We start from the raw sequence: 26,931 nt of genomic DNA, 5'->3' as shown, positions 1-26,931 counted from the left end.
ATAAAAGAAAAAAGATTGTTCTCGTGAGTGCGGATCATAATTTCCTATACTTAAATGGTACAGTGCCACAAAACACATGCAAACTATAACCTTGAATGGAAAAAAACCCCGTAACACTTATTAATGTGGGCACAATGAAAATGACTATGATGTATAGTCCACAGTATATTTAAGTTCCATGCATGTTTCTGTGAACATATCTTACATTTTTTAATTTAACTTTTTACACCCTTACTCACTGTGGTACCATTTAAGCCCACTTTATGTTTTTCAGTGAAATACCCCTTGAAGTGTTTAATAACAGTTCTGTGTGTGCTTTTACCTTACTAACCTTTTTACCTTAACTTACTTATTACGGAGAGAGGCCTACACATTACAAACTGTTTAGCACCATTAATAGATGTCTGCTAATGTGTATCGTTTGTTTTCAGCGAGACAATGACAAAAAAAGAGAAAACAAACTACAGCACCTGTCCAAAATCCTAGAGGCATGTCGGCTTTACCATGAGGGCACAGTAAACACTTCTGGGAGAGAGTGAGCTGAAGCTCAGCAGGTTGGATGTCATTGGTACAGGTGATGAGCGCTAGCAAACATTAGTAAAATTATTTTTTTTAAATACTTCGCTCTCACTGAATAAATATAATGATGTTTTACTTCTTTAAAATCAATAAATGTTAGTATTTTTGTGAATCAATCATGATGTGGGCTTATTAACACATGCGGGCTAAAATGTGCCGAAAGACCATGCCAGACTTTTGACTTTATTCATAAAATATTTTAATTTTATATTCTAAAATGTACATCAACTAATTAATAAATTTTCAAATGAGAGATAAATATTGCATTGTAACCAATAATTTTTCTTATAAACAATGTCAGTATCTATGAAAAACACCTAACCTTAGGTTTTGGTGGCTTAATGGGTACACTAACCCTACTAATTTTATTAACTTTTCCTCAGAACACATGATTTAAACTTGATATGTATGAGTTCTACTAAATGAGACATGTCTGTGCACAGGGATATTGATCAAATGCAGTAGCTGTTCAGCGGATCTGTCTGAAACATCAAAATACGTGTCTTTGAAGGGGGTGAGTCGCTGGCTGACCAATCAGAAGCGCCGTACGCACGTGACCACGGAAGGCATGCGCGTGGCGCTCGGCTGCGTGCGTCAGTTCACCATGCAGCGCGTGCTGACGCAGAGAGTGGCGCGGCTCTTCGCTGTGAGGATTAAACTGTCGCCGAGTGTCGGAGCTGCGGCGGTGAACATGTCGACGCTGCTCGTTAACCGGCCGCAGTACAGCTGGCTGAGAGAGCTGGGCCTGAGCGAGGACAACGACGGCGTGTATAACGGCTCCTGGGGCGGCCAGGGACAGGTAAGAGGATCACAGACGCGACGCGACGCTAAATATAGCCAAACCGCAGCGATCTCATTCTTTCACGATCAAATTCACCTTTGGTTTACTTGTATTAGTTTATAGGCTTGTTGTTGGTGAAAGCTTAACTCCGAGTAAAGTTCACAGCACTAGTCAAGGCTACTGGTTAAAGTTTGTTAACCTGCTCCAGTGCTTCCTCACTAATGACTTCTGTACTGTTACTGTTAAGATCAGAAAAGAGTCAGTCTGTTATTTCTAACTGAAATTAAACATCAGCTTATCTAGTAAAACATTTACAGTCTGTGAAAAAATGCTGATAGTAACAAGTGGTAACACTTTATTTTAAAGTGTCCTTGTTACACATGTACTTACTATTATAATAACTTTTTACATGCAAGTAACCCTAAGACAAACCATAACCATATAGTAAGTACATGTAGTTAAAGGGGTCATATGATGTTGCTAAAAAGAACATTATTTTGTGTATTTGGTGTAATGAAATGTGTTTATGCGGTTTAAAGTTAAAAAAACACATTATTTTCCACATACTGTACATTATTGTTTCTCCTCTATGCCCCGCCTTTCTGAAACACGTCGATTTTTACAAAGCTCATCGGTCTGAAAAGCGAGGTGTGCTGTGATTGGCCAGCTATCCAGTGCGTTGTGATTGGCCGAATACCTCAAGCATGAGACGGAAATGTTACGCCCCTCACCATACTGTTGATGCCGTGTCCCGGCCGGAGCCACGAGACATAAACATGAAAACCCATTATAAACTAGGCATTTGTTGCATCCAGTGGAGACATAATTACGGATTATAATGACTTATACTGTCTTTTTACGCATTGCATCGCGCCGCTTAAACATAAATCCATTAGGGTTGTGCCGATAAACGATAGTATCGTGTATCGACGATAGTCGGAGATATCGCCTGTGGCTGATGCTTTTGACGATAGCAAGACGGAGTCATCACTGAAACAGCGGAGTTCCGTTGTTCAGCGCGCGCTGACTGAATTCTGACTTTGCGAATTCTCTCATCAACAACAAAGTGCAGATCTACGTGCGATATATGCTGGTTTTAAATCGATTTCCAACCGGCTCGCAGTTAATCGTTACATCCCTAGTAAGTAGGTTAGCTTGTTCCTCTGGCCACGTATCAGGGTTGAGCACTCTGAAAGAATCCAGTATGGTCTGGATCCCTTCATTCTTCACCAAACCACCAAACCTTGCTTTGATGGCATCCACACTGATGCTGATGGCAGCTTCTACGTGCCGCTTCAGCTGTGGATGTTTGAGGCATGTGATATTCCCTTTGTTTCATTCCCTTCAAAAGTCACACATATACACACTTAGGGTTAGTTCGCCTAAAAATGAAAATTCTGTCATCTTTTACTCCCCCTCAATTTGTTCTAAACCTATATGAGTTTCTTTTTTCTGCTGAACACACACAAATTATATTTTAGAGAATTTCTTATCTTCTGTGTTCAGCAGAAGAAATAAACTCATATAGGTTTGGAACAACTTGAGGGGGAGTAAAAGTTGTTTTCATAAATGAGTTTTCATTTTGCATTTCCCTTATCCTCAAACTCTTCTGCTCTGCTTCATATGATTGTGAAGATGTCTATCGTAACCCTTAAAATAATAAAGCCTTCAAAGCTCTGTGTATGTGGGGGATCCATCGAGTTCCCTTGACACTGCTGGGACTGCAGATGTCCACTCCAAGTTCTTGTCTGAGAGTGTAGAAGCTCTCGTTTTGACTTGCCACTAAAGTGATAGGTCTTCCAAATTAAATGCAGGAGATCGTAGACTACTGCCACCTTAGGTTCTGTCTTCTGTAGGGTTAGTATCGCAAGTTCCAGTCTGTGCAAGAAGCAGACATTTCCCAGGTTACACTCTGTCTCCCTTACACTCTTATACACGGTTATAGAGCTGCATGATTAATCGGATAAAAAACTTAGTCTTGATTCAAACACCCATGCAGTCTTATATGTATGATTCACCTTTTTGTTAAACCTTTGAAAAGTATGATCACAGCGAATCAAATTTGTGCTGGTACAGCGTCACACACTGTAGCCTTGAGTGAGCGGTGGTTGGCGGCTTGAGTGAGCGGTGGCGGGCGGCTAGAGTGAGCGGAGGCCTGCGGGCTTGAGTGAGCGGTGGCGGGCGGCTAGAGTGAGCGGAGGCGGGCGGCTAGAGTGAGCGGAGGCCTGCGGGCTTGAGTGAGCGGAGGCGGGCGGCTAGAGTGAGCGGAGGCCTGCGGGCTAAGTGATCTTAAAGATTCCTAAATGCATCTACTTTCGGAAGGCCAAATAAAGTGCTTTTGCTTTCGCACTGAAATACACAGCGTCTCCCTGACATGGCTGCATTAACACTACTGCTGTTCCTGAAACCACGCCTTCTTTCTTTGCGTGCACGTTTGGGCGGCATTATGCTAATATTTCCACATAGTGAGGTAGATATGTGGGGGTGTGTTAGAACGAGCCGTTTTAGGTAGGTGTGGCTGACTCTTAACTTTTATAAATATCTCTTTGGATTTGAGACTTTAGTCTTTGCAACTTTACAGATCTTCTTTATGCACCAAGAGCTTGTAACACTCCAAAGAGAAAGGAACAATTGAAATCGCATCATATGACCCCTTTAAATAACTTAAGTAATTTGAAAACCTTGTGTGAGACGTATCCTGGAGACTGAGCTCATGCACACTCGCATAACGCCGGGTTCACATTACTCCGTTTGTAGTGCATACGTGGTGCGTATTTTTTCCGCGCTCATGTTAACAGATTCAAGTGTTCACTGCACACGGTTGCGATCCTGCAGTGCAGAGATCGTTTCCGCACCGAGTCTATTGCTGTGCTACAAGCACTGAATTAAAGTAACAGCGCATTGTTTGCAGCAAATATGAACATGGATTGACACGAAAATGTAGTAATTACACCATAAATGCATATTATTAAAGTCTACTGTCACTGTGTTTCACAAATTGGAGTATCACTATAAATAGTTATGAATGATTAGAGGCAGGCTTTAAAAAGATCTGTATCGGTGATCGGTATCGGCAGATACTGCTTTCTGTGATCGGTGATCGGCCTCAAAAATCCTGATCGGAGCACCCCTAGAAAATATCTCTCCATTCACTGACACGTCCAGGTCGCACTCACTCACGATTGTATGTCTGACCTAAAACTCAACTGCCCTCATGCTTTTCCGCAAACAGCAATCGCGAGTAAATTTGTCATCTTTGCAGTACTGTGATATGAAGAGTGTACAAAGTAACACATCTGCGGCAATAGTGTGAAAGTGAATAGCACATAACAGGACAATACCGGTATAAACATAGAAAGAGAAAACGCATAAAGAAGGAGAAATAAGGACAAATCACATGAAACTTTTACCGCTATTTAGCAGAACTCTTAGTGGTAAGATGAAATGTTTTGTGAATACGGGCCCTGGTGTATCCAGGCCCTATGACTACAAGTGCCAAATAATTCTAGATGCCTAATTTTCTGAATTGTTCTTATTTTCCATCAAACGGTTAAAATTTACAACACAGATGTCAACAAAAGCAGCAGATAGGAGGAATGAAAATGAAAATGCAAGTTCACTCTCTGACAGCAGGTGGCGCTTTTGGACAAGCAGAAATTCAGTGGTTCTTCACATTAAAATGATTAAATTCTGACTAGTATTTCCACTGTCGACTAGCAGCAGTTCCGATTAATCGACTAGTCTCACACATTCCTGAAAGGAAACTCTGTCCCTGTGGTCATGGCATGAAAATTGGAGGACACAAAAGAAAAAGATACACTTGATTAGAGATGCACCGATTGACCGGCCAGTGATCGGAATCTGACGATTTTTCGCATGAGCGGCCCGGATCGGTGACTGGCCGGTCAGTCTCACGTCTTGCCGATTCCGAGCCGAAGAAGTTAAAATTAAGTGACTTAGATTTTAGACAAAATATTGACTGTTTTTGCTCAATTTCGCTGACGAGAATAGTTCCGATCAAAGCCACAGCAGAACTGTTGTGTGTCTCCGAGCAACACACAGCGGTGTTTCGTTACTGAATGAATCCATGTTTTTGAACGAATCAAGTGAGTCAATGATTCAGTGGCCAATTCATAAGGACAGTAGTCACTTGCCTCGTTTCTGAATGAATCAGCCGTTTGAATGAATCGGTTGAATGAATAAATGACTCACTCATTAAAACGGACATTTGCCGCCACCTACTGGTGGTTTAGTCATATTTAAAAGTATCATTGCATTTTTTCAACATTTATTTGTTTAAAAAAATATGTAAAACATTAATCTTATAAAATGATAAATTTTGCTTTGAGTTGAGTTTGAGTGAGAGAAAATCTGTAACTTAGTCCAGATTGGTGGAATTGTAATGTTTAATAATTTATTTTATTATGTAAACAATTTTTGCATTGAAATTTGCATCGAATTTTGTTTGTATGTGCTGTCAATTATAGTTCTTAGAAAGAAAATTGGAATCGGCAAAAATTGGTATCGGCAGATCACACTTCCAAAAAATCGGAAATCTGAATCAGCCAAGAAAATTGCAATCGGTGCATCTTGCACTTGATGCATCCTTCAACACGAGCTGAAAGAAAGATGTGAAGCAAGGCAGCCTTCCAGCGATCCTTCAAATTAAGACAGCCTTTGACGGCTCTTGATGACATGGCAGCATGAGATATTCAGCTTGAGACGTTTGAGAAGCACCTGCTGATTTCATCACTAGAACCTCACTTCTACTTTCCTCGCTTTATTCACTGCACTATGGCCACCCAGTGATGAGCCCTGCATATGATCATATCCATAGCTCATACACAACTCATTTTATTTATGAAGCTCTACAGTGATTTTTAATTTACTGAAGTGCTACCATTATGGTAAGGTTTAGGATTAAGGATGGGTTTGGTACCTACAATTACAAGACAATAAGCATGTGTTTTATTGCAGGGCTCGACATTAACGCTTGTCCCTTTGTCCAGGACAAGAGGATTTTTTAAGGGGCAAGTGAAAGAGAATTTTACTTGCCCAGCTTGACAAGTAACCAAAAAATAACTAGCAAAGCACTGAAACTTTGGCAAGACAACAGCACGATTGCAAATGTGACATTGATTTTATACAACAGCTCAATAAATATAGTTAATATTAAGTGACTTACATTTTAGACACAATATTGACTAACAAGACTAATTGTAAAGATCACAGCTGAGCAACACACGGTGCTGTTTAGTTACTGAATACTTCAGTGTTTTTGAATGAATCAAAGTGAGTCAGTGATTCAGTGACCAGTTCATAAAGACATTATCAACCACTAATCAGCCGTTTGAACAAAGTTGGTTGAATGAATGACTCTGCGACTCACTGATTAAGACCTACTTGCGGTTTAGTTTCATATGTAAAAGTACCACTGCATTTTTTATCATTTCACATTTGAATATTCAACAACATATATTCATATTTGTACATTTAAAAAAAATTAAATGTTAATCTTGGAACATTGTTCATGCAGTAATTTTGCAATGTAAATGCATTCATGCTTCCTCTGAGCTCCATTAAACAGTCTGTGTAAATGCATTTAAATGCCACTTCTGGATTTATTGACTAAATGTAAGAATTGGACATGAAAGATGATGCAAACATTTAGTAAGTTTAGGAAAAAATTACATTTACAAATGCAAAAATGTGCTAAACCAGCGTTTAATAAATTATGAAGCAGGATAATAAAGCATTGGCAGAATGCTTTTTGTTTGCAGAGTTGTCTGTAGTTGTTTTTTACTGGAAGGATGTTCTGTGTACAGGACACTGTTTAATGCATTCTCTGTTTCATACAGGTGGTCACTTCATACTGTCCAGCCAACAATGAGCCCATTGCCCGAGTGCGCCCGGTAAGCCAAACTGTGCTTTAAGTTCATAAAACAAATGAATAAAAGCACATTAAAAGACGTGACTCTTTCCCTGAATGAATGTTGTCTTCAAACAGGCAACCATGGCGGAATATGAGGAAACTGTACAGAAAGCACAAGAAGCGTGGAAAGTGTGGGCAGATGTAAGCTTTCATATGGTCAAGTACTGAGAAAGCTTGGGGAACATCAGCAACAACTGACACAAATGATCAGTTCATTACTGGATTCTCATATTTCATTTGTAATTTTCTCAATCCAGTTTATGTAACCATTCAACTTCTGATTAACTGGTGAGGGAGAAAGGTAAAACAAAGCCTTTTAAGTATAGCAAAATATTGTATGCAGTTTAGCATTGTCAATAGTTTGACATCATGCTGACCAAGTTTGATGACCATATTTCATGAAAATTTAATCACGTTCAGTTTCCCCTGCCATTATTTTAGGGTTGAAGGTCAAGTTAATTTTATTTAATTATATTTTCTCTATAGCGCCAGATCACAACAGAAGTCATTTAAAGTTACCTTTCTGATAGAACAGGTCTATACCTTGTTCTTTTATTAAACAAACTAAATAGCCGTATGTTATTTATCTTATTTACACGGCGGCATGTCGTTTCTGTCTCTACGTTATGGTTGCGCTCTCTGCATCACGCACAGCGGAGTTCCGCCCGATGCGCGCGCGCACACACACACACACACACACACACGCACACGCACACACGTGCACGAACACACACACACACGTGCACGCACATACACCCACGCACGCACGCACGTGCACGCACACACACACGTGCACGCACATACACCCACGCACGCACGCACGTGCACGCACACACACACGTGCACGCACATACACCCACGCACGCACGCACGTGCACGCACACACACACGTGCACGCACATACACCCACGCACGCACGCACGTGCACGCACACACACACGTGCACGCACATACACCCACGCACGCACGCACGTGCACGCACACACACACGTGCACGCACATACACACACGCACGCACACACGCGCACGCACACACACACACACGTGCACGCACATACACACACGCACGCACACACGTGCACGCACACACACACACGTGCACGCACATACACACGCACGCACACACGTGCACGCACACACACACGTGCGTGCACGCACGCACACACACACGTGCACGCACACACACACACACGCGCACGTGCGCACACACACAAGTGCACACACACACGTACACGTGCACGCACACACACACACACACGTGCACGCACACACAAGTGCGCACACTCCCACTCCCACTAGTATTTGTAAATATTAAGCCGCAAAACGACTATTTGAACATGAATTCTTCGTGTCTCTGTGTTAATGAATGGCGCAGACGCGCAGTTTTGTTTACCACTTGTACTGAAGCGCGTGATGCTTGCGGTGATTTTAGCGTGTGCCGTCTCACTGAATGAGGACATGAACAACATCTCCAGAACTGCCCTGAGAGTCACTTCATGAGCATTTGACCGTTTCATTTGAGTAAAACTATCATCATGTCATACACACACAGAAATGTAAAGGTATTCACGGCAACCTGTCAAAATAAAAGTTCGGTTTAACTTGAAGGCATTGCGGCAGAAATACACAAACTAAAATTATTAAAACCTTATTTTTAAGGAATAATCATACAATATTTCTTCAATGTTTTAATTGTAATATTAAATGACCTTTATTTTCCAAAAAATAAAATTTGTTTAATTTACTTAAAAGATGGGTTAAATGTATATTTTATGCCTTAAAAATGTAAATACACAACACAGAATTTCTGAGCAAAAAATCATAAGGCTAAGAATAAATTAAACTTGTTTTTATGCTTTCAAATAATTAGTCATGCTAAATCAGAATTTGGTAACAATAAAACATAAGGTTGGAAAAAATAAAACATTTCATAGGGCCCTAAACATGTGATTTTTGTTAAACTTTTAATAAATTGATGTTAAATTTAAGTTTCATGATTTTAATTAATTAAAATTAATTAAGCCGTAAACCTAGGGGAAACACTGCCGTTAAGAGCCTCAATGGCTATGTTTACATGCACAATTTTTGTTTCATTTGGACTGAATTCATTCCATTTCATGAATCTAAATGTAGTGTTTACATGAACGTTAAATAAAGCGATCGGGTCACAAGCTTCAAATCGGATTTGATTGTTTTGACATGCGCACACTACACGAGTTTCCCGCTGTTTGAGCATAATAACCGTTCTCCTACGCTCTTTCTTTATTTGTTTTAAACAGCAGAATTAATATTTGTCCACTTTTGTATAAATATTACATATAAACCACTGTGCCGTGCTGCTTATATTTATCACACAGTAAAACATTCCCAAAAGCAGTCGTCTGTGGATGGGAAGAACAGCTAGCTCCACACATCACATGGCATTGCACACGGGCTTTCAATCCGATCGAGCGTTTACATGCATTCTTGATCATGTTAGAACAGGAATAATCCACCCCTTTCAATCCCATCGAAATTTCATTCAGATCGAGCTCAATCGGATCGATTAAGGTGTTTACATGAAGGCTTTTCAGTCCGATTACTAACAGATTATTTCGGTGCATGTAAACATAACCAGAAAAAAAGAGGCAACACTGCTTAAGATTTCCAGAATCTTTTCGCAATTTTACATCAGCCCTTTACATCTGTGTTTTGACATCATTCTGACTCTGAGATTCTGGTAAATAAAAGGATTTTCAAATCAACCAGCTAAAACTGACTCTCAGTATGTGATCAGCCTCCTTCAGCAAACATAAAGCACTGGCTCTCAGCTCCAGGCCTGGGGACCTATTGTTCTGCTCATTTACTGTGTCTTACTCCCCTGATTCAGATAAAGATGGATAAGAGAGACAGTGAGTACCCAGAAGTGGAGTTGAGATCCTGGGCCCTAATAAATCCTCTTTCAGTGCTTGGACCCTAATTAAATAATCTTTAGGAAAACAATAAACATAATTCCTGCAGCTGAACACTTCTTCACACGTCACTCAGGTTCCTGCTCCAAAGAGAGGTGAAGTCGTCCGGCAGATCGGAGACGCTTTAAGAGGGAAGATCAAAGCTCTCGGCAGCTTGGTAAGATTGCATTGAGACTGCTGTAAAGCGTCAGGCGTGAGCGGCGTGACAGCGGTGTGCTGTGTGCAGGTGTCTCTGGAGATGGGCAAGATCTATGTGGAGGGTGTTGGTGAGGTGCAGGAGTATGTGGACGTGTGTGACTATGCTGTGGGACTGTCCCGTATGATCGGCGGACCCATTTTACCCTCTGAAAGTGAGTTCCGGTTACGCGTCTAATATGGGCTGTGGTGCTGTTGAGATGAATGCAGACACTGAGTGTTGTTTCTGTGTGGTTTAAGGGCCGGGTCACGCGCTCATCGAGCAGTGGAATCCTGTGGGTTTGGTAGGAGTCATCACTGCCTTTAACTTCCCCGTGGCTGTATACGGCTGGAACAACGCCATCGCTCTCATCTGCGGCAACGTCTGTCTGTGGTTAGACCTCCGTTATCTCAGTGCAGGAGAGTTAGTTACAGCACTCAGTGTGCACTCGATGACTTATATTTCTTTGCTTTGCAGGAAGGGAGCGCCGACGACACCCCTCACGAGCGTCGCTGTGACCAGGTACGGTTTTCTGTCATCTGACATGGATCCGTTTCCCCCCCGAATTCTCATTTCACATGTATTTCAGAGTGAAACAGCTTATCAGATGAGAAAAAAAAACATGGGAGGGACTTGATTTGTTTATTGTTATTTTATTGGTTATGATTGATTGAATTGTGTAAAGTCAGCCTTGCATAGAATGCAGGCAGAACTGAATACACTTGGCTGAACTGCATCGCAGCCATGCATATGTTATGCATGAACTAAATTAAATTATATACAGAATGCATTCAAAGAATGTTGCTTTTATAATCACTGAGGCTGTCAGTCCCTTCAGTTCAGTGTTCCTGTCTCCTTAAATATCACTGCTCTCCGTCTCAAACACTGTCATTCTGAAACATAGGGGTGCAAAATATCATATCACAAAAATATCATATCACAAAAATATATCACAATTTTTTTTTTTAGAAATACCACGATTTTATCATGATTCTTTGTCATGTTGGTTTTACTATTTTGCAAGTTGTCTGAGCATTACAGCCAAACTCATTTCCCTATTATAAAGACAAAGCCTATCAAGGTAACAAAATGAAGGGTGGATATTTAGGCCAAAGTGGGAGAAGATAAAAATCTTTGTCATTATTTTATCTTTGTTATTAAAAAATAAGAACAAAGATACACGTTACAAACACACATAATATACAAATAAAACAAACAGTGCTTTATTTTCAGATACAATAGGTGTATTTAGCAGGAGCATTCAAGAAACTGAATGAACAAATATAAAAATAAAACACTATATAGACTGATTCCTATTAAAGCAACTGTATTTAAGTTTTTCAGTCAAGAGTAATGAGTGATTTTCTTTGTTGTTTTGTTGTTTTATTAACATTAAAGGAATAATTCACCCAAAAATCAAAATATAAAACAGTCATCTGTCTCAATTCTGTAATAGTGTTTTATTTTTATACAATCATTTACTCACTCAAAAGTTGTTTTAAACCTGAATGAGTTTCTTTCTTCTGCTGAACATAAATGCTATTTTAAAGAACATGGAAAACCAAACAGTTGCTGGTCCACAGTGACTTAGTATTTATTTCCTAAATATCAAAGTCAAGTCACCTTTATTTATATAGCGCTTTTAACAATACAGATTGTGTCAAAGCAACTGAACAGCATTAATTAGGAAAATAGTGTGTCAATAATGCAAAATGACAATAGTAAACACTCATTTTTCAGTTAAAGGCAGTTCATCATTGAATTCAGTGATGTCATCATCCAGCTCAGTTCAGTTTAAATAGTATCTTTGCAATCATTTGCAATCAAGTCAACGATATCGCTGGAAATGAAGTGTCCCCAACTAAGCAAGCCAGAGGCGACAGCGGCAAGGAACCAAAACTCCATTGGTTTTGTCTATGTGGACCAGCTACTGTTTGGTTACCCACATTCTTCAAAATATCTTCTTTTGTGTTCAGTACAAGAAAGAAATTAATACAGTTTTGGGACAACATGTGAGTGAATAAATAATGACAAATTAAATTTCAGGGTGAACTATCCCTTTAATGACAGCCGGCTGCATGTTCAGTACTGTCCCTTTAAGAGCTGCACGCATCTAATATACAGGAACGTATCTGTTTACTTTCTCTCAGCTGTTTACTTTAATTTTAGACATAACCTACTGAGTCTATATGTAAACCTTGTGTGTTTTGACCGTACTAGCGTAAAAGATAACTTAGTCCAGTAATCAGGCGCTGTTTGACAGGGTTTTTAGTGCGCGCGCTTCGGGTGTACACGCTCCGAGAAAGTGCAGGTCAGAACAGCATGTGAATGAAATGTTAAACCTTTAAAGCACATGCAAATAATGTACTTTTGTGATTGTGAATAAGTGCAGTGTCCTGTGAGAGTAACTCTACCGCTGAGTTAACACTGATGTGAATGTATGTGGCGCTGTAGCACGATACTACCATATTTCTTCAAAAGCAGATCGTGAAGACATTTTTATTGTCCACGATCAAAAACCGTCACATCGCACACCCCTACTGAAACGCCTGAGACAAAGTCTGCCATCAGAATTATTAAATATAATTATCTCCCAGAGCTCTCTCACTCCATCGCATTCCCAAACGCCAGGCATTTAAAACCACTGATTTTGGACTAATAATGTATTGTGTACCCTAGTTTTAATTCATAGAGTTTCTCAAGGCCTTTAGCTGTGCTGTTTTTCATGTTTGTGTGCAGGATTGTAGCGGAGGTGCTGGAGCGCAATCATCTTCCTGGAGCGATCTGCTCTATGACCTGCGGAGGTGCTGACATTGGGTATGACACGGATACACAACTGAAATAAAGCACATCTGTGCTCTCCTCAGTTTAGCACTTCACAATCACACGAGACGTCAGTACATCAAGAACCAGAACCAAACTCCTACTGTACAGATAAAAGCATTCAGTCGTGTGTGTGTGTGTGTGTGTGTGTGTGTGTGTGTGTGTATGTGCGCGCAGCACGGCCATGGCTAAAGATGAGCGAGTGGGTCTGCTGTCCTTCACAGGCAGCACTCAAGTGGGCAAACAGGTGGCCATGATGGTACAAGAACGATTCGGTGAGTTTTATTATTCATATTTACATTTACTTTGACATGTAGTCATTTAGCAGATGCTTTTATCCAAAGCGACTTGCACATGAGGACAATAGAAGCAAACAAACCAACAAAAGACTAAGTGCTGTGACGAGTCCCAGTTAGTCTAACAGTACACATTTGCTTTTTAAATTTTTTTTATTAATAAATAAAAGTAGATAGAATAGAAATAGAATAAGGAGAGCTAGTGTTAGAGGGTCAAGCTTTTTATATATAATAAAAAAAAAAAGATTAATAACATATCACATTAATATCAAATCATACATCGACATGACACTCACATGTTACATGTCTTTAGCTTTGATAGCAAAGCCAAACCCATCCTTCATCACAACTTCTCTGTGTATTAGCGTTCTGACGATACCTTAATTATTAATTAATTGGACATTATGTCTCATGGTATGATAGCAGCTGAAGCATCATGATAATAAGTGATATTGAGGTATCACTCATTGCACCGTTTTAATATTTCACAGCTTAAACTAAGATATGGTTGTTGTTATTATTATTATTAAATGTTTACAATGTGAAAGTGAAAGAGGACTTAACGTGCATACAGCAACAATTAAAAGTATCACTTATGGTAGTCTTACCTGTTGCACCATGGTGTGTTCAACATCTGAGCCAACATACAATATTATGATTACACAGATTCTTTCATTCACTCATGGCTGCTAATTACCAGATGCCAGACTTTGTCTTTATGTACTTAAACCAAAGGTAAGTTTATTCGGAGATGAATATCTTGGTACTGGTAGTGCCGGGCGATAAAATGAAAGCTACAATTTTTATTGATAAAATGATAAAGTTCACTAAATGCTTGATATGTTGCTGCACTATGCAAATAATGCTGTGCATACATGTTGCAGACCATTGCACTGATGCTACTACCAAATTTACTGAAACCAACTGATAAGCGCTGCCATTTCTGTTGCATACAGGGATGCGGGGAAGTAGGGGTGCTGAGGGGGCTGCAGCACCCCCTGTTTTCACATGGTTGCAAATGCAACGCCAAGTTTGTTCATTTAAATTTATTCAGTTTTAGCATTTAATAATTTATTTGTAATGATCTCTGAAATGTAAATTGTAAGTGGGCTATAATAAACCCATGTTTATCTTTATAAACATGATTAATTTAACTTGTGATGTTTTCTATATGTGATGATTAGCCTAATCCTCATGAACACGTGACGCTGGCGCGTGGTATCAGACATGAACTATACAGAATGCGAACAAGATTAACTTTAATACAAAGAGATAATGGCGCAAAAGCGAATTTCAGATTTTTTTAAATGCCCATCCCAGCAAAAACTTTCCAAAATCGGCATCCACCACAACACCAGCTCTAGCACGAGCACAGCGACGAGTAAGCCTAGCGGACCCAGCCCAACCCCCGAGATTGATCAGCTACTATCGATAATTTAAAAAATGTGATATGCAGTCAAATTTCCCAGTGTGTATGCCACTTAAACGAGTGCTCATATCGACGCGCTTGTAGTGCTTCAAATGAGGTGAAGGGGAGCGTGATTTCACCAAGTACAACATGTTCCTGGATCAACATTCCAATCAACCAATCAGAATTGAGGGCTACCATTTCAGGAAATATCTGTTTTAGGCTTACAATCAGGGTTAGGTGCTTCTGCACCCTTGTTAATCAGCTATCATTTCACACTGATTTTAGGAATAAATTATGGGTAGGGTTAGGTTTAGGGGTAGGGATTGGGTTTAGTCTATATTTTTGGACAGTAATGTTGATGCAGGATCAACAAAAGATGATCCATGAACATGTCTTGGCAAAATCACGGCGACCTGAGGTGACCCCCCCCTTCACCCAACACAGACACACACAGCACCCCCAACCGAAAACATCTTCCCGCGCCCCTGGTTGCATATGAGAAACATTAAACAGCAAATGTGCCAAAAGTGGAACAAAACCAAGCTACTTGTTTGAACTGCGCTCAAAAGACACCAGCGTGAGTTCAGAGCAAATGCGTTCACTCGCTGGCTTCTCAGTCACACAGTGATTAAAAACGTTATGAGATCCAGTGAGAAGCAGACGTCTCCGACACAAACCGCCATTGTCTTAGTTATTTAACAGCGCTGATATTCTCAACAACACTGACGCAGAAGAACAGGAGACACAGTGTGACAGCGATTTATTAGAAGGCTTTTCAGTCCACAAATCCTCAATATTCACCACAGATTTGTTTGTCTTGTTCTGATGAAAAAAACACAATTAACTGTCTGGTTTCTATAACTTTCACTCAGGAGCAAAAACCTGCCTTTAAACTTGAAAGAAAAACAGATTTGACATTTATGGTGATAATTGTCTTTGTCAACTGATATGAACAATCTTTGGCCACATTGCCCAGCCCTAGGTATGAGAATGTGAATTTCACCGGTATGAGGATTGAATCCTGAAATGTTGTCATCAGGACAACCATAGGGCATGGTTTTGGTTACTGATTTAACTTAAGAATGATTTTTATAGTAATTATCTTGATTTTTATACAGGTCGTCAGCTGCTGGAGTTGGGAGGAAATAATGCCATCATAGGTTTGTTGCATTTTATTTATTGAAAGGGCCTTCTCTTTGAATTAAATGTATTAGTCTTTTGAGTTATTCTAACTGAAACTGTAGGGCTGCAACCATTAGTTGATGTAATGCAAATAATCCACAAGTCTTTCCATGTTTAATATAGTACACAAAGTCATTGCGTAGTGTTTTTGCCCCAGTGTTTGAGGATGCTGATCTTAATCTGGTTGTGCCGTCTGCTGTCTTTGCCTCTGTGGGAACGGCTGGCCAGCGCTGCACTACTACCAGACGACTGGTTAGTATAGTGTGCTAAAGATAAGTTTAACCAAATTATAGTTTAACCAGACAGGTTTCAGTCTGATTGTTATTCATGTGTTTTCTTGCTGGATTAGATGCTGCATGAAAGTGTACATGATGATGTTGTGGAGAGGATCGCTAAAGCTTACAAGCAGATCCGCATTGGTGACCCCTGGGACCGTAAGTTCAGTAGAGAAGCATGGGTCTCAATCACTAGTAATTGCATGGATAGTTTGAAATTTATATGCACAGGAGCATTTTTTTGTTTTTTTTGCACAAATTTGTACGTGCATGTCTGTGTGTGTACATTAAAACTTAGCTTTAGGTATTTTTTAGCTCAAAAAAATTTTTTTTTTTTTTGTGAGGTGCAAATAACTAGAGGTATAAACAGATCAGTCATTGTTTGTAATTGAGATCCAAAAAAACCCTAAAAACCAAAAACATGTTCTGACAGAGTTTTGACTATGAAATTCAACTAGATAAGGATAATTCAGAAAACAAGTCTTTAATTTCAACATCAGATGAAATTAAATATATATATATATATATATATATATATATATATATATATATACACCCTCACTTATATATCAGTAAATCGGGAGTAACCTTCCCTTACAAAGGCATTGTAAACCTCAGATTTGCTGAGTTATGTTAATTAATTCCAGTCATTCATAAATAGGGCACATGTTTATGCTCATTCACAATTAGAACTACGTGATTTACATGTACAGGAATGCCATGGGATCTTTGGACTCTCTTCTCGGGTTTGGCTGCAGTATATTGCATAAATGCAAAAAGAGATTAATTGGCCATATTTTAGCCAAAGATTTAAAGGTGCACTAAGCAAATTTTGCCAAATTATGTTGATATTTGAAAGCACCAAAACAAACACGCCTGTACCCCAACAAGACCTCTCCCCTATTTTAATATCTCCACCCCACACGTACGTACACAACTCTGGCAACGACGGTCGCGGAAACCAACATAATTTAAGCATCTTGCCATTCAAACTTATTTTCCAAGCGTTAGTAGACCCTGGTAGTAACCTCAATATCTTAAAGATTACCTAGCTAGAAAGAAAGAGAAGGCCTGGTAGGGCTGGGCGATATAGCAAAAAAAATTATCAATGATATAATGTTTCATATCATTTGGTATCGATAATTATTGACATTTTTTATAACCTTTTTTTAAAACAAAAAGCAATAGAAAAAAATATTTAAATTTAACCACTGTATTTATAATTAACACAATTTATTGAGACAAACAACAAATATTTTTTGTTTTAGAATCAGAATCAGAATCAGAATGAGCTTTATTGCCAGGTATGCTTACACATACGAGGAATTTGTTTTCGTGACAGAAGCTTCCACAGTGTAACAGAATGACAGTGACAGAACAAAAAAAACACAGATAATAAAAAATAAAAAAAAGAACAAGTATATTTACTTCCTTATTAGGAATAAAAATATATAAATTGACAATTGTATGTGCAGGTATATTACAATAGACAGTTTTGGAGTGTCCCACTTCAGGTGCTTAGAGATTGTGGTGCCCAGGAACCTGAATGACTCCACTGCAGCCACAGTGCTGTCCATGATGGTGAGTGGGGGGAGTGCAGGGGGGTTTCTCCTGAAGTCCACGGTCATCTCCACAGTTTTGAGCGTGTTAAGCTCCAGGTTGTTGAGACTGCACCAGACAGCCAGCTGCTCGACAAGCAAACAAGCAAACTTGTCGAGCTTGTTTGCTTTGTGTTTGCTTTTAACAAGCAAACACAATAAAAATTAAACAAATATCTAATTTCTAATGTTTTATATGCAGATTAAACCGGTCTTTATTGTATAGGTCTAACTGTCTCCCGAGGCCACAGGTATGCAATGAGCAAAATAATGCAGCGCATTTAGCAAGTAACTCTATAAAAACGTGCATAACGTCTAAATTAACTCATAAAAATCAAATATAATTTCGTAAATTGCATAAACAATTATGAACAAAACAGCATCATGTATTTATGCATTGCTTAATCCAAAGAGCCGAAGCGCCATTAACACAGACTGCATTTAAAAACATATGAGACGCAGTGAAAAGGAATAAACCTCCGTGACGTGTTTTCTAAAAGTTTAAACCGTTTTAGCTTTGCTTGGCTTTCTATACATCTCTTGTGTGAGACGCGAGTGCAATTTGTCCATCTAAAAATGAGCAGAATATGCGTTCTGTGTGAATGGCTTGGTTTCGGTTTTAACCCATTCAAGATCTTCTCCTCATTGAGCTTCTATATTTCTCTAATATTTTGAATGAATAACGCAGCAGCGGCGCGTCTGTTTTAAAAATTATCGATACCAAACGATATGAAAAATATCGTTGATACATTTTTTAGCTGTAATGCCCAGCCCTACCTAGCTATATGAGAAACCACTTACATCTAGTTGGGAGCAGGTGTATTTGTAATTTTTTTTTTTTGTACCAGCTAACATTTTTAAAATACGAACACATTCATGAATGAAAAAATTTGCGTCAGAATGGCTTACTGATGAGCTTTGTAAAAATCGACGCGTTTCAGAAAGGCGGGGCATAGAGGAGAAACAATAATATACAGTATGTAAAAAATAATGTGTTTTTTTTTCTTTAAACCGCATAAACACATTTCATTACACCAAATACACAAAATAATGTTCTTTTTAGCAGCATCATATGACCCCTTTAATAAACGATTTACACAAAAAAATCATTCTGCTCGTGTTGCATGTATGAGGCCCATTGCTTATAAATGTTTAAGTTAAAAAACAGGAATACAATGTAAGCTTGTGCAATAATTATGGGCTTGCTCTTAAATGGTGACAGTGTAAATGATTAAAAATAATTTAATCTTTTTTTTTTTTTCCTGGTGAAATACAATTTTATTGAAAAATGCCATCCCTAGTGTGCACATCTAGTAAATGAGACGCAATGTGTTATATGTCTGCTGCATTAATTCTTCTGCATTTGTTAACAGCAAGCACTCTTTATGGACCTCTGCACACCAAACAGGCTGTTCAGCAGTATCTGGCGGCCATAGAGCAAGCAAAGCAGCAGGGTGGCACTCTTGTATGCGGGGGAAAGGTAACACTTTTCATTCACTGCGAATAGTTGCAGTATGTTGTCATTATTACACTAGAAACAGGGCATCTTCTGACTGTTACTGCCCTACATTTGTGACCGTGATGATCCACTAAATCAATGCTTCTCATTAAAGGGTTAGTTCACCCAAAAATGAAAATTAGACCATGTTTTACTCACCCTCAAGCCATTCTTGGTGTTTATGACTTTTTTCTTTCAGACGAATCCAGTTAGAGTTATATTAAAAATGGTCCTGGCACTTCCAAGCTTTAGTGGCGGTGGGTGGGTGTTTCTGTTCCAACAGTCCAAAAGATGTACAATAAAGCTCATCCATCCATAATAATAATGGCCTCACACGGCTCAGGGGGGTGAATAAAGGCCTCCTGTAGCGAATCAATGCGTTTTTGTAAAAAAATGTAACGTTAAAATTTTTTTTAAACGTTATAAACTCTTTTCTCTAACTTCCGCTAACTGTCATACGTGCAAGCCGTTCTGGGCGGATGGAAACTTGTATGAATCACAACATGCTATTACTTCTCTGTGAAACATGGTTACATGTGTTCAGTCATTCCTCAATGACCAGGAATCGTGAGCTCCTTTGACACATGGTTCATGCTAGGGACACCGAACACACATATGGGACCATCGTTAGGGAGTCTTTACTTATGGAGAAGTTACCCAAATACAAGGGCCATACCACAACTCATCTACTGCAATTATGCTTTTAATGACGGAGAAAGTTGGTCCAAGGTTCACCACTCGAGAGAAAATAAAAACTGGACCTATGTTGTTACGACATAGAGGGGAAAGGCACTAATTGCAAGCTCTACACCCTACCAGTCATCTGGGTTTTCATCTGCTGATACTCAGAACTCCTGATAAGACTAAATCACATTAGTTGTAGTCCAGCCCAGCTCTACATATGTCGGCACCATTTGCGAAGACTAAGACAGCGACACCCCTGTTCAAGTGCACCCTTACTCCCAAGTGGCATGGTAAACCTCCGGCTTGATTTGCCAGCGGAATTGTATCCACAATCCAGTGGGATGTTCTTTGTTTGGGATGTTCTTCCCCCTTCTACTGTCCTCCAAACCAGACAAAGAGCTCTTCAGATAATCTGAAACTCTTGTGTGATCCAGATACATGTTTATGGTCTGCACTAGGCACAACAGAGACGAGGCTGGGTCTCCCTCATCAGTAGAGGGTTCTTGCAGGGTTACCACTTGATCCCTAAACAGGGTAGTGGGAACCTTAGGTACATATCCGGGCCGGGGTCTCAGGACCACGTGAGAATCTGCTGGCCCTAACTTTAGGCACGTTTTGTTAACGGAGCGGGCTTGTAGATCAAATGGGGTCTGGCTGATGGTCATCCCTCCACCGGGAGTGAAGCTTGACCCCAAGCTCTCCTTCACTGCGTCCCCTGTCTCAGGACAGCTTTGAAGCCTTTTATGTGTTCTCCCTAGCCTGTGGATGAGTTGGCAGTGTCACCTTCCTGCGAGAGGGCTGTTGTGGGGCCTGCACCGTTTTTGCCTGACCTGTGCTGAGGCAGGATGTGTTTGATGGCCTCTGTCTGATTATTTTTTACTGCAGCAGTTTGTGAGCACAAGTGCACTGCAATCGCTCTCTCCACCTGCGGGACCTCCGAATATCCCCTCGGCCTGCTTCAGTCAAGGGTGCTGAGAACGGAAGGGCTGGTATATTGTGTCTGAGCAGAAAAAGGGCCTTTCCACAATTTCATTAGCTCTTTGTGTGCTTCTGGGAAGAACGGGCGTGGGGCAGAGCAAGGATATCTGTCTCACTCTGACCCCAAGAACCAATCATCGAGCTGCGAGCGATGCTCTTGGCTATAATGTACAGATGTTAAAATGCTTCTAATAATTCTAAGTGTCTCACAGATATATTTCCATGTCCAGTTTTTTAACCATGCAGAGATCCCAGACCTCCATGACTGTTTTTTTTTTTTAATCTGCTGTTGTATGCATGATGTAATGCATGGTCCAAAAAGACACAAGAGGGGCAATATAACTAAAACATTGGCTGTGTTTCCATCCACCTATTTTTATATGCATTTTGGAATAGCGCATTAAAAAAAAGCTGGATGGAAACGCCAAGATACACATAAATTCTAAAAATACGCATTAAAAACTTATGCGCACAATTGAGTACGATAAACTTTTTATCCAATAAGGAAAAATGTGCATAAACTATGATTCTGCAGAGTGTAACTTTTTTGTAGCATTTGTAAAAATTTCCATCCATGGTGCATCTTCCCCATGGGTATGGGCTATTAATCAACACCTTAACACCTGGGAGTTTCTGCCACGTGATGCAATCTCTCAAATGGGAAGTTATCGCTTTGCAATTCATGTATTGCACCATGAATGTCCACTTGCTGTTATCAGTAGTTGATCGTGAAAGGTTGAGTCCAGGACATTTGACAGTGTCAAAATCATTGTGATGATTGCAAGGTTGATACTGAACTGTTGTTTCTTTCCAGATTAATACTGGCTGTAGGGCTAGAATAAACAGAGTGAAAATGCCACGTTAGGGCACAGAAGATCACATTCTGTACAAACAACTTACTGCTGCTGGTGATTTGTATGGTTAGATCCCCGTGGCAGAAAACAGTGTTTGGTTGCCCGCCTTACAAGTCGATAGACATCATCTTCAGTAAGATGTTCAAACACAGTTGGCATGTGTCCGCTCCTGTGAATAGACAGAAAATTACAAAACAAGAAAGCATTGTGCAATATTGAGTTGGTAAGGGCTGTTCTTATTTCTCTACCTATTTCCAACTGTATTCAGTGCTGAACACTTTTGATCGGATTAAAAAACATCTTAACACCAAGTGGACGTACTATTTACTCCAGGAAGAGCTCAATGTAGACCAGCTCTGCTTTCTACATTACAGTATCTGCTTAGGAATACTGAAACAGCCTCGTAACAAAGATTGTTACATTTTTTATATGTTCCGCTCTCAAGCTTCAGCTGCTTAGTTCTTACAAGGTCAGATAACTTCACTTGAAGCATTCTTTGTTTCATTGGAAAGTTTGAAAAGTAACTTTTTGGTTCACTTTTTTTTATTTCAAAGATGTTAATTCATTGTTAGTTTCGTAATGAAACGGGCAGGTTGCTATCCAACAACATCCATGTGCACTGCTCTAGCATGATCTAGTGCTCACCCACAGGAAACTCAGTTTCATTTTGCTGCTTTGAAAAATATCAGTTTTGTCTCTTGTAGTCATAGCATGTTTGAGAAATGTAAGCCTTTTTTTTTACTTCATCACCAAGATGATGCATTGAATTTGAGCACTGGTTTCTGATTCAGATTATGGATCGCCCGGGTAACTATGTGGAGCCTACCATTATCACTGGACTGCCACACGACGCTCCCATAGTGCACACAGAGACCTTCGTGCCTATCCTTTACGTGCTTAAATTCAAGGTAGGCTTCTTTATTGCATTCTGGTTTTGCATACTTTGTTATATGATATAAATAGAATTAGTGGTCGACCGATATATCGGCCGATATTTGGCATTTTTCAAATATCGGCATCGGCCGATAAGTTTTTCTGTTTGGCCGATGAGTTCGAGGCGGGACTTTTATTTTGACGGCGCTGAGAGCAGCAGCACCTGCGCACACAGTGTTCACATTCTCCTTGTCCGCTGTCGTCGTTAACAGTTCTGTCTAATACGGACAAAAAACGGTCTAATAATCAGAAAGAACTGTTAAACAAATGAATTGAAATGTATACAAAAAAGTATTATAACGATTGCTTTTATATTATTAGTAATAGAAAGGCAAACATTATAATACTTTCTCGTTTTCCGTCAGGATTCAGCAAATACGCATTTATATCATTTAAACAAATCTTTGAATGACTAATGAACATTTAATTTCAAAAGTCTTGCAAACTTAGTCAAATCCAGCTGTGAGATCGTGTGAAGAGTGCATGTGTATCCTGCATGATCGCGTGTTCTCTGCGTGACGGTCGGTCCGTGTGAATTGAATGCGGACAGGAGGAGAGTTCAGCTTCACTGAGACGCGCGATCGACAAACTTAAAACTCGTGATTTCTAATTATGCTGCGCTTCATGCTTTTGCCCAATGTCATATTCATGCCATTTCACTGTGTGCTGTTTGTAAAATGAGTGTTACGTTGGCTTTATTTGAAAAAAAATATGATTCCCAATGCACACAAACTTCCCAGATAATGAGTGCCCTGTTGGTTACAGTGTTTACTTCCTTTTCAATTATATTTTTATTAAATATTTATTTGTGAAAAATACTTTGTGTAAAATAAACATATTTATACTTTAAATGATATTTATTTTTTAATCCATTTTCAAATGATTTAAAATTTCTTAAATATTAATTAAAATAAATAAACTTATATCAGCTTTATATCGGCCATCGGCCACCCTGCTTTCCAAGATATCGGCATCGGCTGTCAAAAAAAACTATATCGGTTGACCACTAATTAGAATTTTGCTGGTAATAATTTTCCCACTGGTTTCAGACCGAGGATGAAGCATTTGCCTGGAATAATGAAGTGAAACAAGGGCTCTCCAGCAGCATCTTCACTAAAGACATGGGTCGAGTGTTCCGCTGGTTAGGGTAAGTGTGCAGGAGCGCTATCTGTTTACATGTCATGGCATTGTCTTGGTCTTGGTGAGTTAATTTAGTGAGTTGAATAGAGTGTAACAGTTGTTTGTCTATAGCCCCAAAGGCTCTGACTGTGGCATTGTGAACGTCAACATTCCAACCAGCGGCGCAGAGATCGGAGGAGCGTTTGGTGCGTATCCACACATCATTCATCAGTGTTCCTGGGTCTGTCAGTCGCTAGGCCTTATTTAGTTAGCCATTCTGAATGGAGCTTAGAAGTTTGGAAACACTGCCACAAAGGGAAAGAAAAAGAGACCAAAATAAGGGTTAAAGTTATCCTTTTTATTCCTCGAGTCCAACAATATCCTGTTTGTCAGGGTCAGATAAATTACTTGTCTGCTATTCTGAATTCTGATGAAGACTGAACAAAATTTGCAACTAAAAACAGCCTTCACCTAGGTTAGCACTAGATTATCTTTAAACCAAGCTACACAAGCTATCAAAAAAAAAAAAGTTTTCTAGGTAAGTCCAATGAATACCGTGCAGGAATTGTGTATTTTCAGTGTTCTTTTTCAGAAAACTTCCACAGCAATCATTTGATCTTCATTAAATTTGTATCAGTCCATATTAGGGCTGCACGATAGTTGAAAAAAAACTCAAATTGTGATATTTTGTTTTTCTGCAATATATATTGCAATATGGGAAAAAAAAATCACCAGATGACTTGAATAGCTCTATTTGGAAAAACATAATCAATGATTGGGGTGATTTGTGGGTAAGTTAGCTTAGGAAATAAACAAATTACAAGCATTGATACATATAATAGAACAAAGATACAAATGAAATAAATCATGCTTTATTTTTTTCTAACAGGAAGTGCTTTGCAGTGCTTGTGCAAGTTGACTTAACTTGTTGCAATTCCCTGACACTTTTTTCAGTTATTAAATCGAAATTATTATCATGGCTTCTAAACCGATTCTTTAAATCATCACTAGAATGTTGTCAAATTAATCTCCAATTCCCTAAAAAAAACTGGCATTGTCCTGCTTCACTCGGGTCTCAAGTCAGTGGAGAAACAGCCCGGTTCTGAGAGCAGTTCGTAGGTCCAGCATAATTTCAGTGGAAAAGGAATGTCAGGAATATAAGCTCTGTCTGAAAGCTTTGTCTATCAACCTCAGCTGATTTTCCAGTTGATCTGTGGTATACGCTGTGTAAGGCTGTGTTCGCGTGTGTTTGCAGGAGGAGAGAAACACACAGGAGGCGGGCGCGAGTCGGGCAGTGACTCATGGAAGCAGTACATGAGAAGATCCACATGGTGAGAGTCTGTCTACATCAGATCCTCAGGAAATTATCCTGCATGCTTCAAATTAAACATGGAGTTTATTATCCACCTTTTTCCTATGCCCCATGACGCTTTGTGCTAATTATGGGAGTAACTTCCGTTAAAAAAGATGAACATAATAAGCATGTTCAAAAACTGGGTACAATGAGGTGACATTATTTTACTCACCCTTCAGCCATCGATCATTAAAATAATAATAATATGTTTAATTTATATAGCGCCTTTCCCAAGCTCAAGGACGCTCTACAAGGTACACCAAAGCAGCAAATATTGATTACAAAGAAACAATTTCATTGGACAGTTGCAAATAATGCAGTTGCATAAAAGGAAATTTAAAAGGGTAAAAACATTAACATATTACTTCAACATACCATGAATAACTCCTAAAGATCCTCCTTCTGTCCGCAGCAATTACAGACGTGTTAAATATCGTTATAGTAATATATGACTGTATTTCGTAACGATTACATTTTACAGCATCTGTGTGAGAGCAAACCTGGAAAGAGGTGTGAGGATTTGGGGAGAAAAATGAAAATTCCCAGTGCTTTCCAGGGAATTATTCATGGTTTATATCATAAATTCAGTCGGGAGAGCAGAGCACAAATGCACAGTATATGTTGAATTTTTTCATTTGCTTAGAGTGGAATACAAAGGAAACATGAAAATAATCGTGAGGAAAATAATGCAGCGGGCTGAAAAGTGCTATTCTATAGATATTGTTTTATATATCATGTCACATTAAAATACCAAACGTTACGTTATTTATTCACTTCATAGAAAAGTGAACATGGAAAATTAATAAAAATTGACGGTCAGTCGAAATGACGGATAAGGATTATTTGTAGCACAATCTTATGATTTGAAATGATTTGTTGCAGTCGTTTTGAGTGGAACTTCAAATCGGATCATTTCAAACTCAGTAGGCTCGTTAGGAAAAAGGTGGAGATAAAATGGATGCAATAACTCTCCTGTTGACAAATTAAACCATCAATTATACACCCTTTTCTTGCAGCACTATCAACTACAGCAAAGATCTGCCATTGGCCCAGGGGATCAAGTTTGAATGAACCGCAACGTTGCCTAGTTAACAGTGTGAAATAGCATTGATGATGGACAAAACACTGTTTCCATGTTGGTTTCGTGTTGATCTGTTTGCATTGCCACATAAAGTAGTTCCAAACAGCTCATCATGTAATGCATTGTTTGATAGCACTTACAAGTCTTGATGCTGTTTCTTATCAATAAACCATGAATGACTACGCCAGTTTCTGTCCACTATCTGAACATGTTTTCACCCAAGCATATTACTAAATAATTTCACGAGTTCACACTTGCATATAATAAATAAAGGTTATGCGAAATTTTCGGTGCTGTATGAGCTCAGAATTTTGGCCTGTACCCAGAGTACGCCTCACGGTTGAGATATATATTTAGAAGTGAGGAGACGGGGGATGCTGGGAAACTGTCAAGGAACTGAGGTAATTCTGCTGTGTATATATACCTC

General features: G+C 39.4%; 1 protein-coding gene across 1 annotated transcript; it reads left to right on the top strand.

Annotated features, from left to right (window-relative positions):
* The first annotated feature begins 1,132 nt into the window (after positions 1 to 1,132).
* Positions 1,133 to 26,719, top strand: aldh7a1 (aldehyde dehydrogenase 7 family, member A1). The gene is made up of 18 exons (XM_016521709.1): positions 1,133 to 1,378; positions 7,219 to 7,272; positions 7,368 to 7,433; positions 10,320 to 10,400; positions 10,470 to 10,593; positions 10,679 to 10,811; positions 10,896 to 10,940; positions 13,158 to 13,235; positions 13,419 to 13,516; positions 16,067 to 16,108; positions 16,288 to 16,382; positions 16,480 to 16,564; positions 19,377 to 19,483; positions 22,809 to 22,925; positions 24,000 to 24,097; positions 24,202 to 24,275; positions 25,325 to 25,400; positions 26,440 to 26,719. Exons 1-18 carry the CDS (start codon positions 1,148 to 1,150, stop codon positions 26,492 to 26,494), a joined length of 1,659 nt encoding a protein of 552 aa, XP_016377195.1. The 5' UTR covers positions 1,133 to 1,147; the 3' UTR covers positions 26,495 to 26,719.
* The last annotated feature ends 212 nt before the right edge of the window (positions 26,720 to 26,931 follow it).

This window comes from Sinocyclocheilus rhinocerous, unplaced genomic scaffold (genome assembly GCF_001515625.1).
Source record: "Sinocyclocheilus rhinocerous isolate Xijiao unplaced genomic scaffold, SAMN03320098_v1.1 scaffold2705, whole genome shotgun sequence".
NCBI classification, from domain to species: Eukaryota; Metazoa; Chordata; class Actinopteri; order Cypriniformes; family Cyprinidae; genus Sinocyclocheilus; species Sinocyclocheilus rhinocerous.
This window is presented reverse-complemented; position numbering and strand designations above follow the sequence as displayed.